We start from the raw sequence: 17,252 nt of genomic DNA, 5'->3' as shown, positions 1-17,252 counted from the left end.
TATATATATATATATATATATATATATATATATATGTACATATATATATATATATACACACACACACATACATAATAGAATTCTATACTTCCATCAGAAAGTATGATATTGTATCATTCGTAAGGAAATGAAAAAGCAAAAACATATACTTAGACATGATAAATTATACAGGACACTAGACCTTCATGTAGTGAGACCGAAGGAGGATATTTTTAGGAAAAGCTCAATAGCTATGTGCATATGATCATATAAAATGATGTTTATTGAAATGTACTACAAGAAATGGAAAAAAGAGGTTTTATTGTTATTTTATTTTTGTTTCTCTTTTTGTTTTTTCTCCTTTGTCACTGTTTTTGCTTTCTGTACCTTTTGTCTTATATGTAAGTTTATCTGTTTGGGGAGGGTTGGGAGGAACACAGAAATGGTAGGAAAAAGGATGAACAAATGCAGCAGTGATACTCACTAGATACTATGGTGAAATGAACTATACAAGTTGGGGGGAGAGTGTTAGGAGAGAAAACTGGGAGAAGGTGAGGGAAAGGGTACACTGTTCAAAAAGAAATGCACTCATTACCTGAATTATGTAACAATAACCCCTGTGTACACTGCCTTTACAATAGCAATTTGAAAAAAGAAGATTGCTCTTCATTCAGTGCTGGGAAAATGAGGAGATTGGGGGATGACATCTAAAAAGTAAGATGTGGGTGTTGCAAAATTAATCACCAAGATAAGTTACACAGCTCAATGAATATACTAAAAATATATGAATTCATAAAGTAAGCGTTTAAGTTTTCCATTGAGTGAATAATGAACCACAGTCAGCAAGGAAGTAGTATTAGTCCTGAAAGTAATCTGTGTGGAATGAGTTAAAAAGATACTGTCAATATGCTTATAACTTTGAAGGGCTAACAAAGAGGCACACAACAGTACCATGGGCAAATGATTCAAGGTTTGCAATGGTTAAAGACCCTCAGGTCACTGAAGAGATTTACAGACTATAGAGTTTAGAAACCTGGACATGTCAGAAAGAAAGTTTTCCTGTTCATATTCACTTTTCAGAATTCCCTGAGTCAGTGTGCTCAGTTTGTGTAAACTAGTATTGATGTTAAGGTTCTGATGTCAGCTTATACAGAGCAACTAAAGCTTCCATAGATTTGTGACAACTGCTGTAAATGAGGAGAAATGACTCATGTGATTATTTAAATCCAAATATTAAAATCACACCAAGTTTATAGTAGTGTCATGATTATTTTGAAGGTATAAATAAGTCCACTCATGGTTAAGATTTTTCCACAGCTTCAGAGAGAGACTAGCAAAGCACTTTAAAAAAACATTTCTTACCATTAATGTTGCTTTGAAGTTGCAACAGAAATAAAAACATTGGCTAAATGCCAATGACTCATACCTGTAATCCCCACTACTCAGGAGGCTGAGATCTGAGGATGGCAGTTCAAAGCCAGATAGGGCAGGAAAGTTTGTGAGACTCTTGTCTCCAACTTAACACCAAAAAGACAGAAATGTAGTTATGACTTAAATGGCAGAGCATTAGCTTTGAGCAAAAGAAACTGAGAGACAATGATGAGGCTCTGAGTTCAATTCTCAGTACGGGCACATAGATAGATAGATAGACAGATACATACATACATACATATATACATAATACATAGATTGATAGATAATAAATTATATTATTTAAACAAGATAATTAAGGGGTTATATGCTATCTAGAAATTCTTCTAGTAAATACACTATAAAATAGTAAATATTTTATATAATAATCATTACAGAACATGTTTGAATGTTTTTCCTATTCAGAAAATGTTTGCTTATATTCTTAAGACTTTCTAGCAACTTATTGATCTGACAAGGAATTAGTCCCTCTTCAATGATGGAAATGTGAAGCTCAGATTTAACCAAAGTACCAATGAATGTGAAACTTAAATTCATGCCTTGTTTCCTTCTATCATTTATTCAGTCATTCAACTAATATTTATAATTTACTTGCCCATTTATTTAATAAATAGTAGAACACATTCTTATTACACTCTACTAGACATCAGAATGTAAAGTTGAAGAAAAGTTCATTCTAGGCTTTTATGGGGTTTAGAATTTTGTAACTCATGGCCTAAATATTTTCTAAATAATTGAAGGCATTTGTATAAAACTACTTGAATAACCTACTACATGTGAAAATTCAATATTTAAGCAAATATATTGAGAGAACGGTAAGCAAGCTTGACCTCATAGTAATGAACAGTGTTAAGCTCTACACCAAGATGCCCTGTCTAGACTAAGTACACGCTGAAATTCAATCCCTTCTCCACTTATCAAGGGTGTATGTGAGCACAAAATTGTGTCCAGACTGAGGGAGGGAATAGAATGTCCATGTCATTTTTTGAAGGCTAGCCTAGTAATAATTTATATTGTTACCTGCCATGACACTTAAAATGGCCTCTACTTAAAAACACAGTGAAGTAATAACTGTGATTATTTCAATGGAGAACCTTGTCGTAGGGCCTCTTCCAAAAAAAATGAATAAAATGCTATGTCTAATAAAACAAACAAACAAAAGGGCATTTTCAGAAAATTCTTAGCTACAAATAGTTTGAATCCAATATCTTGTTTTGGTCAAAAATACGATATTAACATATTTTTATTAGACTGCTAGTTATATTTCTCCAAGCCTCATTTGCAATCCCAGATTCCACTTAGTTCATTAACTAAAACGAGAAACTATGTATTTGCAAGTGGCATAAGTTTTGTCTTTTCAAGTTGGAAGCCATAGAAGAATCTGAAGCACTATTAATATTCCATTTCAATTACAAGTTCTTCAGAGGGTGAGAAAATAGCCTGGAGGCTAAACCTCTAATCCTTTTCAGCATTGCACCCTCCCCTGGCATTTACAAGGAGCACTGCCAAGTGACAGTCCTGGAGACACATGGCTAGGAGCTCCAGGGAGGCCTGGCTGCAGCAGCAGAGTGTGAGGTCCTGGTGATGGAATTCCTCTCCTCCAGGGAGGGAGGGGCCTTCCTCTTCTTGGCAGGCCTACCTTTCTCCACTTTCTCTTTCCCCCTTCATTTTCCTCTTCTCAGCCTTCTCTAGACAATGTTGACTTTCACCTTCCACCCCTCCTCCCACCCCTAGGTAAGCACCAAAAAATAAAAATAAAATGAATAGAAAAATAACCTACTAGCTCATTCTCCAACCCTTCAACCTTTATTCTCCTCAATTCTCTCTAGTTTTCTGTACTTCATTTAGTCCTCCTATTTGGAAATGGACTCTTTCTGCAATTCAGAATTGCTAACATCTACTGGCTAGTAGAGAATTCAGGAGTATGATTAGAAAAAGGATCCACTCTTTCAAGAGTCTCCAGGCTACCGTTGCTACTGTGAAACATTCTCAGGTCTTTGCCATCTGCAGTGGCTCTGTCCACTATGGAAAACACAAAGACAGGCGAGAAGAAGGATCCTGGGAGACAGGGAGGGTCTGTGATCTCAACGGACTCTACTTACAGTGTCCATCAAGGTGGGATTATGTCTTCTGAACAACAAAGCAAGCCACAAACAGCCAACTGGTGATTCAGTGTATTGAAGAAGAGAATGTTCTAATCTTTCCACTCTGTTTAATTCCTGTCTTGTAAAACCAAAGGTGGTGTCCACATTTAGTAAGTGTATGTGTTGCGTGATGTCCACAGATTTTAGTTAAAATAAGATAGTGAGTCTCATCTAACTAACTTCAAACCAGAATCTTAAAGTCCAGGAGTCTGAGCAGTGGCCAGTGGTTCATTTCTGTTAGCCTGTCTACTGAGGAGGCTGTGAGCAAGGATCCAGAGGTTGGAAGCCAGTCTGAGTAGGAAAGCCCACCAGACTCTCATCTCCTTAACCACCAGAAAGTAGGGGGAAAAAAGCTGCAGTTCAAGTGGTAGAGTGCTAGCCTTGATCAGAAAAGCCTAACCAGGCACTGGTGGCTCATGCCTATAATCCTAGCTACTCAAGAGGCTGAGATCTGAGGATCATGGTTCAAAGCCAGCCCGGGCAGGAAAGTCCATGAGACTCTCATCTCCAATAAACCACCAGAAAACAGGAAGTGGCACTGTGGCTCAAGTGGTAGAGCGCTCGCCTTGAGCTGAAGAGCTGAGGGAAAGCGCCCAGGCACAGAGTTCAAACCCTACTACTGACCAAAAAAAAAAAAAAAGAGAGAGAGAAAAAAAGAAAAAGAAAAGCTTACGGACAGCACCTAGCCCTAAGTTGAAGCCCACTATCACACACACACACACACACACACACCCCTAGGTGTCTGACTGTTGACCATGGACCTATACTTCTTTTCCTTGGGCTGTTCTATCTAAACTTTTACCTTTATCACACCCCCTCATCTGTTAAAAGTGGGCATTCTGATCTTTATTAGTTACATCAGTCCTTTCTTAATTTTATCGAAGACCTTAAAAACATTTGGATCCACTTAAATGATTACATTTTTAATTCTGCTTCAAAGGTTTAAAAAGTTAACTAAAGCCAATTATTCAGATGACTGTAGCTTTTTTTTCTTTCTGTTTCATTAAGAAATAGCTTCCCTCACGTGACTGTTATAGCTCAAACTTGTGTAATGGGGGAGGGGTAGAGACATTTTGATATATTACTGAGTAAATGTAAATTGCTGAGACTCTGAATCCCAAATGAATATCATCAAGACAGTGCTGGCGCCACTGAGGTGTACTCTAAGAGTAGCCTCCAGGCAAGGTGGTTTAAATAGTATTAAGCTACGGAAAGCGAAAGTGTAAGCAATTTTCCCCCATAGTTTCTGAAGGAATGCACCATACATCACGGAAGGCTTTCAGAACATTCAGACACAGGAAACTGTTTCATATCTTAGAAATTTAATTTATGGTAATTTTAGAAGCATCCATCCAAAACTCATAAATTCAAAAATGTTAAATGCTTAAAACTTATAGCAGGAGGGGAAAAGAGTTAAAAATAAAGTTACTTCCTTCTAAAATTGAACAGGTGGGAATATGTGAAGAATAATGAAGACGAAATGCCTTTCAAATTATTTAGCTCAATTTATATATATTTTTCTTAATTATGGCAAGCAGAGGCTGGGTTGACAGCTCGGGTTTCTGACTTTCTGATTCTGCTTTGAGACTAATGGTCCAGCACCGGTGGTTCATGTCTGTAAACCTAGCTACTTAAGAGGCTGAGATCTGAGGATTCAAAGCCAGCCTGGACAGTATCCTTGCAAGGCTTATCTACAATTAACCTCCCTCCCCCAACACACACGCGATGAGACTAATGATGAAAACAATAAGCACATGGGGTTTTTAGTCTGGAGATGTGGAAATCCATACGCTTGGTGTTTTGCTTAACTGAAATGAAAGCTTTAAATTTATAACTAAGGATTAAGAGGATGCCAAAAAATAGAAAGGAAGAAGAGGCAGAAGAGAGGAGGAGCAGGAGCAGGAGGAACAGAGATGTTCTCCCAGAGAAAGATAATACCAAGGGAATAGCAAGGGTGGATGTTATCAGAGGGTGCAAAGGCAGACTGACTCCCAGCCAGTAATACAGACTAAGGAAGAGTCAGCAGCTGTGACTTCCCAAGACAAAGTAGACTTTTTCATGGAAGTATTGATAACTTTTCTTCTTCCAAGATTCTCATGAAAAACAATTGTGTGTTACTTTTATATGCTTGAAGAGTGTCCTTTACTTGCGCTGTATCAAACCACAATGCACAGTCCTTATGAGTCTTTTTAACTAAGTCCTTATACTGGTTGAATATACATCCATTCATATTCCCCATCCTCTAGTTACAATGATTGGCTCCCCCTTTGTTTCTTCTCTCTTAAAAATCAAGTTCAAACCAAGCTGGCGGCTCATACCTATAAACACAGCTACTCAAGAGGCTGAGTAGCTGAGGCTGAGGATCCTTGTTTATCTGCCCCAGAGAAATCCAAGAGACTCTCATCTCCAAAAAACCACCAAAAAAAAAAAAAAAACAGGAAGAGAAGTGTGGCTGGACTGGTAGAACACCAGCCTTTGGCAAAAAAGCTGAACAAGAATGCAAGGCCCTGAGGTCATACACAAGTGATGACATAAAAATATAAAATTCAAGCCATTTTTCTCACCTAAGAAAATTTGACATTCTTCTGCTTGAATTTCCCTAGCTATTCTAATACATACATATTTCTTTTCGTTGATCTTTTTTTGGTTGCTCCTTGCTCTATATTTTCTGTATGCCTTGCTCTATTCTATTAACCCTTATTTGTTATGGTCCAAGCCTTCCATGGCTTAACTTACATCCTTTTAATACTCTTATTTTCTACAAGGAATTGCTATATATTTTTATTAGCCAGAAAAGTTTGTATTTATGCAAAAAATCAATGTGTTTTATTCTCTACACAGATAGCATTTTTTTAAAAATCAATAATCTGTTTTCTTTAAGCAGATTCCCTCCCCCCTCCCATCTAGGTTTTGCAAACTCTGTATCATAAATAGTAATCCATTTGGGGGGAGGGAGTACTAACCTTTTATATTTATCATGCCTTTTAAAACTTCTCAGTATTTTATGAATATAATCTACAGCAGAACTCGACATCTATTATGGGAACAGCTCAACAGAGGTTGAGCAATGCTGTTTGTTCAGTAGCTGGAGCTCTTTCTGCTACTGCCATCTAGTGGTGCTCCACACTGTGTACAATTTTCAGAAGTATTTTCTTAGAAATTAAATGGGAGCAGAATCCAAATATCCAAGAGATGCCCCAAACTGTAAAGCATAACGAACTTTATTTCACACTGTATTGAAATACTGTTTGTGTTATCTAAAGATGATCAAACAAAATATATTTGAAAATAAAACTCGCTAGTTAAAGATATGTTAAAATATACCTACACACTGAGCCCTGAATTAATAAATGTACTCCTCCTCTGCCAGTGGCTGTATCAGAGTCAGGTTCCTAGAATCCCAGCCATGTGTCAGGCTAGTAGCAGAAGACCTACCACATTCAGAGTCTATCTGTGTCCATCGGGACCTTTGAAACTGGAAGAAGAGTTCCCAGAGTTCCCAGACAGATCTAAGAGCAAATTTCCTCAACGAATTCTCTATAGTCACTTAAGTTTTCTTCATTTGTGGAAGATTAGAGTCAGTGAGTCAGCACCTAGTACAATTCCTAGTAGTTAACAGTACTCGGTAATCTTTGTTGAATGAATGGATTTAACAGATAGTAAAATGAAGTGTTGCTCCAAAGGAGAGTCTAATGAGGCCATTGGCTTTGATATAAGCATAGCACTGTGTGTTGTAAATGAATCCTTAAACTGTCCATGAATCCTGCAATTTCTCCTATTTCATCAGGAAATAAAGGAAGCTAATTTTGAAATCTGACATCTTTATTTTGGATTCTTCTTTTGTAGCTCTTTATCAAAATCCTTTGTGCCAGTATAACCTGTACCGTTTATACATCATCTACCATCTTCCGGGAGTCAAGCTGCTTGACCGAAATCGTAAGATCTCCTTCCTCCTTGCAGAGAAAATACTTGATAAGCCTTGTCATGAATCAGTGGTTTTAAGATGCAGGGGGGAAAACAGTCTGAAAATTTGTCTTTGTCAAAGAATGCTGCTGAATAATCATAAATGGAAGTTTTGAATGAGTTAATTTTCCTTTTTTTTTCTCTCTCTCTCTGAACTTGAAGCTAGTTTAGAAGTCTAGTTATCTGCCACTTCACAGAAAGGTCATTGAGCTGAGAGTGACAAACATCTCCTTATGGTACTGCCTTGACATTCACATGCTGGATGCACCATCATTGATCCTGTGCATACCACACACTTAACTCAAAAGTCACCGCACTGATCTCACTCTCTTAAGGACTTTACTTTCTTCGGAATCCATATGTGTTCAGTCCGGATGTCACACCATTTTTTTAATTTTAATTTTATTTTATTGTAAAGTTGATGTAGAGAGGGTTTACAGTTCCATAAGTAAGGTAATGAGTACATTTCTTTTTGAACACTGTTACCCCCTCCCTTGTTTTTCTCCCACTTTCCCTCCCCAACCCTGTTCCCTCCCCCCAAGTTGTAAAGTTCATTTCCAACCTAGTGTCTTGTTAATATCGCTATGGCATTGGTTTACTCTTTGTCCTTGTGTCACTATTTTGTTATTCCTCTTCCCTTTCTCAAATTAGATAAATGTATAATATATACAAGACACAGAATCAAACACAGTGACAACAGGGTGTAAACCAAAGGGGGGAAAAAGAAAGAAGTGCTTACAGTACATCAAAACCACCAACATCAACAATAACAACCACAAACCTTCTTGTTTCCATATCTTGGAGTTCATTCCTATTAGCATCATTTTGTATAGTTATATGTACATAGCTATTGAGCTATTGTGATACATTGCCATATACTAATTATTACAAATGAGGGAAACCATGGAGCCTATGTTTCTTTGGGTCTGACTTACTTCACTTAATATGATTTTTTCCAAGTCTTTCCATCTCCTTACAAATGGGGTGATGTCATTCTTTCTGATGGAAACAGAATTCTGCTGCCATACTATTTTAATAAATATACTAACATGTTTGCTTTATATAAGCCCCATACACCCAGTCAACCTCAGTGCGTCTGTTTTACAGCTCTGTGGTCTACCTTACCCTTTCCTTCTTTATCTCTCACCTTACTTTCTAGCTCTACAAAATATTCTTCAGAATTTGTTACTGACTCACTTCTTTGTGTTAGGATATATCTAAAGCTCATGGTTAGGTCTCTTCTTTCCCATAACATTGAAGAAATTTGGGAATACTCAAGGCTCAGTGACCCAGGGAGACACCACCCCTCCTGCTGTGTTAGAAAGCATCTGTAGACAGTTGACTGCAGGGTGGAGCTCGGCCTGGTGATGTGAAGGGTGGATCAATAGATCCTGGCTGCTGATGGGATTGGGGAGCTAATTGGGGCTGCCCTTTATGAATCTATTTTGACAAGATGTTCCTACACCACATAGACAACTGTTTGATTGTATTTGGAATCACCCTGCGTATCCATTTGCAATCCTAGGCGTTAATGTTCTTTCCTGTATTTATCAGAAGTTACAGAAAAAGAAAGAAGATCAATGATTACCATTTTTGACCACAAAAAAGCTCATATCATTCAATCAATCACATTTGGAAAAAAAGTAGATGCCTCATGGAACCCCAAATTACCATTACGTCAAAAACTGGTCCGCAAGCTACCATCAGGTATGTTGAACAAAAAATGAACCCTTAGATATGTATTTTAATGTTTTTTTCTTTCATGCATGTGTTTCTAACACATTTATAAGATTATCTCTTTGTTGCTTTGTATGTCCCTCCCCCACAGTATAACCCCTGCTTTCACTATATTTGATGTCAGTATAACTTGTGGAGGAGATGGGGAAAAACCAGTTGTTTAAGGATACAGGTGGACCTGTTGCAACAATGAGAAGTACAAGTTGTCATGTCCAAAACGAGCTTTACAACGTCAGTGGGTGGGGGGAGGAGTAAAGGGGGAAGGAGAAGGATTGGGATTTGGGGGAAAGCGGGAGGCTGGGAAGGGATGTGAACGGTAAATAAAGGAGGAGGCTGCAATGCTTGGTAAGAAATGTATGCATTATCCTGCCCATGTAATTGTAACCCCTCTGTACAGTATGTTCACAAATAAAATTAAATTAAATTTAAAAAATAAATAAATAACTAAAAAAGAATAAAAAACTCCTTAAACTTTTAGAGAACTTGTTAAAAGAATATAGTAATTCTAGTTTAAAATAAATACTTACATAGTACAATAATACCTACTAAGTCTCTAATATTGTGCTTGATAATCTCATTACTGTATATATATATATGCTTCATAATTGTATTAGTCTAGGTAAAGTGAACGTTTGTTATTTATAGTCATACATCCTAAATTTAATAAATTAAATATATAAATAAAAATTAATAAACTTAATATAAGAGCTTTGATGGCCTTTCCTCAGTATCTAGCAGAGTATAAAAGGATCAACCTATAAGACAGAGCTATTAATATTACTACCAGGAAAATAGTTCCTTACTTATATTATGGTGATAAATTTTTGATGATATAGAAAACAATATTAAAAAGAGATGAAGATCATTTACAATTTCACCACCCTGAAATAAGCACTCAGTATTTTGGCTCTGGTCCTATACAATGTCATTTAATGCAAATGCAACTTATTTTCAGTAATGTTTCGTTAGTTAGAATTTAATTTCTTAGATGCAACAGAAATTCAAACAAAGCAGCTATGGAAACACACACCCATGTGTAATGTTAGCCTTCAGGAGGCAGACAGGAGAATTCTAAGTTCTAGGCTGCATGAGATCTTGTCTCAAAAGAAAAAAAAGAGCCAGGCATCAGTGGCTCAGGCCTATACTCCCAGCTACTCAGGAGGCTGAGATCTGAGGATCGTGGTTCAAAGGCAGCCCAGGCAGGAAAGTCTGAGAGATTCATCTCCAATTAACCATCAGAAAACTGGAAGTGGCACTGTGGCTCAAGTGGTAGAGCAGTAGCCTTTCACTGAAGAAGAGCTGAGGGATAGTGCCCAGCCCAGAGTTCAAGCCCCACAACAGCCAAAACAAAAGAAGAAGAAGAGGAAGAAGAGGAAGAAGAGGAAGAAGAAGACATCTTTTTTTGCCACTTTTTTTAGTGTGCTTTATGGTTATGAGGTGACACTACATCACCAAACATCACATCTCTATACCAAGAAGAAAGAAGAGATGAAAATGGTACAAAAAAATAAAACATAAACCTTTTCCTAATGATACTTTGCTAAATAGATGACATACATTCAAAAGAAGCTAAATGTGGATTTTCTAGAAAAACTATTAAATCAAAAAATAATTTTGAAAAAATAATGCAAAGAAAAAAGAGATAAATTATATTAATTAGATGTTGAGACAAGGAGATATTAGAAAAGCTGTAAGTTAGATGGTGTTTCTGAAGGAGAGAGAGAGAACAGAAGTAATATTTGAAATGATAATGACTGAATATTTTCTAAAACTGATAATTATATGAATCCTTAGATTTGTGAGACAAAATAAATCCAAAGACATAAAAGACACATAACTAAAAAATATTGGAGGAGGGAAGGGATAGTAGGAGATATAGGAGGAGGTAACAATGTTTAACAAAAAAATGTATTCATTACCATACTCATGTAACTGTAACCCCTCTGTACAAAATATTTACAATAAAACTAAATTAAAATATATACACTAAGGGCAAAGTGGTTTTAAGGCAGTAGCAGTCATAGGAAAGGAAAAGTCAATTGCTTAACAGAAGAATAAGATTCCTTGCTGCAATTATGACAGTGGAAAGGAAGTAGTGTAATGCCTTTAAAATGCTTGAAGAGAGCTGAGCACTGGTGGCTCATGGCTATATTCCTAGCTACTTGGGGTAGGGCAGAGGGCAGTTTGAGATCTGGAGAATTGAGATTAAAGCCACCCTTGGCAGAAAAGGAGACACATTTTCACTTAATTAGCAAAGCCATACTGAAGGCATAGTTCAAATGGTAAAGAGTCAGCTGTGAGTAAGAAAACCAAGTGAGAGCAAGAGGCATTGAGTTCAAGTCATGGGTACCAGCACACACACACACACACACACACACACACACACACAGCTGAGTTAAAGTAGCAACCAACCAAGAATTCCATAACCAACTATGTTATTAATCAACAATGAGCAGAAAGGATAAAGAAAAACAACAAGGCCACATTGAGACTATTTTCTCAATTTTTGTGTGTGTGTGTGAAAATTCCATAAGTGAAAGAATACTAAAGTAAATGCCTATATGTGCCTAAGCTTTTGAACAATTCATATTCTGCCACATTCCCCAGCCTCTGGCTAGGAGGCTCTGCTTCCTTCCTCGTGGAGAAAGGACCGCCTCCTCCGGGACTGTTCCTCACGCTCATTGGTTATCTCACTGCACAGGAAATGGATGTGGTGTGGAACCACTGAAGTGTTTCTGGAGTAGACTTCACAACAATTCATTCTTAACTTAATCTGCAGGTTCAAAACTAAGGATAATCCACTGCAGAGCTACAATGCCACTATCAAAGAGAAGGGAAACAAAGAAATAATCTGTGTAATTTAACAGATAATCCATGTGTATATTTTCCCAATTTTTCCAAGAAGACCTCAACAGTTGTCCTTTGAAGCCAAATCCAGTATGACTGACAATTGCTGTTCCCCGCGGCTTTAGGGCTAAGCCAAGTCATACAGTGGAACGCCTGGAGTTTTAGGATTGCTTCCTTAGCCTTGTCTCTTGGTCTCTTCTCTTTCATATGAACTAGTATCTGAAGGACAGGCCATGGGTACGGAAGAGCAATGTGGAGAACAGTGGGTGAATCTCGGTGGTTCCCCAAAGAGCAGCAGCCCCAGGAACTCAATAAAAACGAAAACTCTTCCCTCATTTCCTAAATTATATTCTCAAGCACCCAGCTGCTATTCTGTTTTGTTTGGGTTTTTGTTTATATGCTACTGGGGATCGAACAACTCAGGGCTTCCTACATGATAGGCAAATGCTGTACCACTTGAGCTATTCTTCCAGTTCTGTTGTTTGTTATTTAATTTTGAGATAAGATCAAACTAACTTTTGGCCTCGAATCCAAGATCCTCCTGCATCCATCCATATCCCATCTAGTTTGGATTACAGATATGTACCTTCACACTCAACCTAGTTCAGTTATGGTTTAAATATTTTTCTTTTCCTTTTTTGTGTGTGTGTGCTGGTACTAAGATTTTTTTTTTTTTGATCAGGTCGTGGGGCCTGAACTCTGGGCCTGGGTGCTGTCCCTCAGCTCTTGAGCCACAACACCACTTCCGGTTTTTTTCTTTTTGCTTATGTGGTGCTGAGGAATTGAACCCAGGGCCTCATGCATGCAAGGCAAGCGCTCTACCACTGAGCCACCTTCCCAGCCCTCAGTTATGGTTTAATAAGTCCTGGTAGATAGCAGTCCACATAAAGTAAGAGACTTTCCTATAAATACCAGCCCTATGGATAATAAAAAATTTTTAGTGTAGTCCTTAGTTTTCTTCAGCTTTCTGATTTAAAATGGAGTCCTTATCTTCCTTTGGCTGCTGTGATGTTAAATCCAAAAACTGGATCTGACACACCTAACAAGTGTTCACTCAGCTGAACTGTTTCTGTGTACCAGCCATGTTCTTGGTTTTCTTTTTGCTTTACATGAGTGATGATGGCTGAAGCTGCATATCAGTGGATTGGTGGGAACAAGTTATACCAACCTAGGGAAAAAATCTTTGGAAGAAGAGCTTCCCCCTTAGAGATCTAATGTGCAACAGTAACAAGGTACCCAGATAACCTCCTCTGTCCTTCAGGGCTATCATTAGCATAAGGGGGAGGAGAGACCTGGCCACAACCATTGCAGCTTTACATTGTTAGTGTCCTTTTTTATTCTTTGTATTGTGTTTCCTCTGAACAACCAAATGAAAACCAGAAAACAAAGAATACAAGGAGTATTTTATTGCATTCGTTTGCTTCTGAATTTATGTTCTGTTTTTATGATTTTTTTTTCCAAAGGGTGTACAAAGCTGGGCTGGGAAGGTGGCTCAGTGGTAAAGGGCTTGCTTGCCTTGCATGCTTGAGGCCCTGGGTTCAATTCCTCAGCACCACATAAGCAACAACAACAAAAAAAACGCTGGAAGTGGCGCTGTGGCTCAAGTGGTAGAGCGCTAGCCTTGAGCTGAAGAGCTGAGAGGCAGCGCCCAGGCTCAGAGTTCAGGCCACGACCAGACCCAAAAAAAAAGGGGGGGATACAGTTCTAAGAGTGCTCAAAATCGGAGCATTCACTATTCATGTCCTTCATTGATGAGAACAAGAATTGGCTCAACTTTCTTGGAAGACCAAGTGGCAATACATGTTGACATGTAATATGTGTAACTGGACTTGAAATCTCACCTATAGAAATTCCTGCACACATGAATAAGAAAATGCCTACCTAGAAGGCTGTTTACTGCAATGTTTCTTGTAATATAAATTGGGCAGATATAATTTGGATGGTTGCTCATAAGCAAATATTCTATTATGGCACATTGGTATAACCTAATGATCCTGTTATAGAATTATTCCATTATTCCATGGCATATTAGGGATATTTAAAAATACACTAAAGAGTAATATACAACAAAATTAGAATTTTATCAGCAAAGCAATTTATACATACATATGTGGGTGAATGCCTATGTATACAGACATAGTCTGGAGTAACTCTAAGTTTTGTTTTTTTTAATGCTAGAGATTGAACACAAGGCCTTATAAGGATGAACTCTGGCCCCAAACCCCACCCTCGGTGCTTCATAGTGATACTTTTGTTTAGAAGCATTGAGAAGGTGAAAGAGATATTTCACTTTGTTGTTGTTGTTGTTGGTCGTGGGGCCTGAACTCTGGGCCTGGGCGCTGTCTCTCACCTCTTCAGTTCAAGGCTAGTGCACTACCACTTGAGTCACAGCACCACTTTCAGCCTTTTCTGGTTATGTGATGCTGAGGAATCGAACCCAGGGCCTCATGCATGCAAGGCAAGCAAGCCCTTTACCACTGAGCCACCTTCCCAGCCCTGATATTTCACTTTTTAAGCCATGTTTTCTTCACTATATTTGTTGCAAGAAGAAAGTATTCTTTCTGTGATCATTCCTTTGTAGAAGAAAGCATAGGGAAATCCTGTGATTTACAACACTACTGATAAACCTGAAGGATATTATGTGGAATGAAGTAAGCCAGACACCAAAAGCAAAATACTGCATAAAATCACATGTATATGAAATCTAAAATGTCAAACTCCAAGAAGCACAGAACAGAATGATAGCTGCAGCCAAGGAAAATATGGGGAGATGTTTGCCAATGAGGCAGTTTCAATTAGGCAAGACAACTGCATTCTGGAGATATAATGTAATGTGACTGTACATAATAATACTACATACTTGAAATTTGCTAAAAGAGTAGATCTTAAATGTGTTCACCATATAAACACACACATACACACAAGTAGCTATGTCAACTGATGAATATATGAATAAGCTGTGATTGTCTTCTGTATAATTATATTTTCTATAATTATAGAGTATCATAGTTGTATAGTATCATATAGCTCTACATCTTAGATATGTATAATTCCAATTTTTTATTTCTCAATATTATCAGGGGAAATGCCAAAAAAATAGGGACTGGGGAGAACCAAAAGGCACAGGAGCCACTTGTGAGAAAACAAGTCTGTTTCTCAAGGCAGTGGTGGATGCAGGCTCTGTCTCTTGTGGACTGACTGGCAAGAGCTCATACCGTGGGCTTTAGAGACTCAACAGGTGCTGGAAAGTTCCATCTGTAGCCTAGCACTAATCCTTCTAGAGAGAAATAAACAAAGCAACGACATTCTGGAAGATACTGCAAAAGCTTTGAGGTCTTGTCCTTGAGCTCTAAAGCTAGAGGAGACAGAGATTCTTATGAGCTGGGATTTGTTTATTTTCTTTCTTTGAAGTCAATGCCAAGAATCCAGATGGGTAAAATGGCCCCTATATATTTCTCTTCATTTTGGAACACTCATCTATTTAGAGGTGTATGTGATTGTGAGAAGAAAAAAAAAGAGATTCACTTCTGCAATATGAATGTCAATATCTTAATTAGAAAATTCCCCCTTGGAGCTGATTAGCAACTAAACTGATTTAAGCATTCTATTCTTAAATCCTGCTCTCGATTTGTCTTGTTTTAAAGAATTTGTTCTCAAACAAAAGACAAAATCCCCCCTTTCTAAGAGAAATTTTCAGTTTCAAGCCATTTCTGATCAATTACTTGAAATCACAAGGTTAGTCTTCTAGTTATAGCATCACTCCATTGTTTTCCAATGCTAAATAAACATTTGAAAAATCACTAATTGAAGGTTTTTTTTTTCTTTTTTAGATTTTGCATTTGGGGATAGTGTAGACAAGTAAGTTTTCTTTAAATTTGTTTTTTACTTTTATTGTCATATTAATTTACAATTATCTTGTCTCTAAATTATCCCCATTTCTTAAAATAGATTTTTCTAAAACAGATTTTGATGAGTTAAGATAAAATGACTATCTTCGTCACTAGACAGAAAATGGCTATTTTTCTATGATAAACAAGTTCCTGCTATTTACTCAAAGTGGATATATTTAGGTTTTTAATAACCTTGTATAAGTAAAAAGGTGATTTCATGCATAAAACATTAAAACGTATTAAGAATTATTTGTTATTCCAAATGAGGAACTTTCCTTATTTACTTTTTCTCTAAATATGCTCAGTGGAAGCAATTATCATGAAGATTAGCATTTCACACTTCCTAGAATTTACATTTTCAAAAGTAAACACTTCATTAATTCTGTAGAAGATATTTCAAATTTGTGAATACTGATGAGCTTTTAAATTACTGTTGTTTGCATTTAAAAGTCTTTTCATTGGCTTCAGTGTTGAAAAATATTGTTCACAAAATATGTCCAGATACTCTATTTTAAAAACAACAACCCATATATACAATAAAAATATTGCTTAGCTAGAACATCATTTGTTATTGAAGCCAACCTGGACAGAAAAGTCTTAGAGATTCCATAACCAGCAAAAAATCCAGGCTGGAGGCCTGGTTCAAATGGTGTGCACCATAATGTGAAGCCCTGAGTTCAAGCCTTACTACTGCCACACAAAAAAGGAAGTCATTTGGTAGTAAAGCCTATACATTATTTGTGAGTGGCACTGTACTATACTTAATACAGAAAAATTCAGGGCTGGTATATGACTCACGTAGAGCTCTTGGCCTAGCATGAACAATGCCCTGAGTTCAACACCAAGCATTATAAAAACAAAACAAAAAAATTCACTTTGGTCAAATTCATTTTTTTCTCACATAATTGCTACCTGTACAGGACTGTGTTTGATGACCCAGAAGATGCTGTGTTTGTAAGGTCCATGAAGAGATCAATAATGGCTATTTCCTCCATGAACTGGGAGACTGTTCCAACACGAGAGGAAAAATACTTTCAAGAGGAAGGCACAGAACCTGCTAAAATGTTCACTCTTACTCTGCGATAACCCAGCAATTCCAGAAATCCTCAGAGTGCTCAATCTCACCTTAAGCTTCCTGGTAACATAACGCATTATATATTTACTCTGATTTCAAACTTCTAAATGTAAACAGAAACACCAAGAGTGAAAATCAATGCCCACACTGTAATGTTTCTTAAGAACAAGATGGAAAATTGGATCA

General features: G+C 37.3%; 1 protein-coding gene across 1 annotated transcript in view; it reads left to right on the top strand.

Moving 5' to 3' along the window:
• The window catches only part of Lrrc72 (leucine rich repeat containing 72), a 51,440-nt gene extending 34,330 nt beyond the window's left edge, over positions 1-17,110 (top strand). Inside the window, exons 6-9 of the mRNA XM_013023990.1 lie at positions 7,401-7,490; positions 9,072-9,224; positions 15,932-15,959; positions 16,912-17,110. Coding sequence (XP_012879444.1) covers positions 7,401-7,490; positions 9,072-9,224; positions 15,932-15,959; positions 16,912-17,077 — 437 coding nt within the window. The 3' untranslated portion in view covers positions 17,078-17,110. The remainder of the gene's footprint in view (positions 1-7,400; positions 7,491-9,071; positions 9,225-15,931; positions 15,960-16,911) is intronic.
• Positions 17,111-17,252: the final 142 nt, after the last annotated feature.

The sequence above is a fragment of the Dipodomys ordii genome, unplaced genomic scaffold (assembly GCF_000151885.1).
Source record: "Dipodomys ordii isolate 6190 unplaced genomic scaffold, Dord_2.0 Scaffold72, whole genome shotgun sequence".
NCBI lineage: Eukaryota > Metazoa > Chordata > Mammalia > Rodentia > Heteromyidae > Dipodomys > Dipodomys ordii.
The sequence above is the reverse complement of the archived record's forward strand: the minus strand, read 5'-3'. Positions and strand labels throughout refer to the sequence as shown.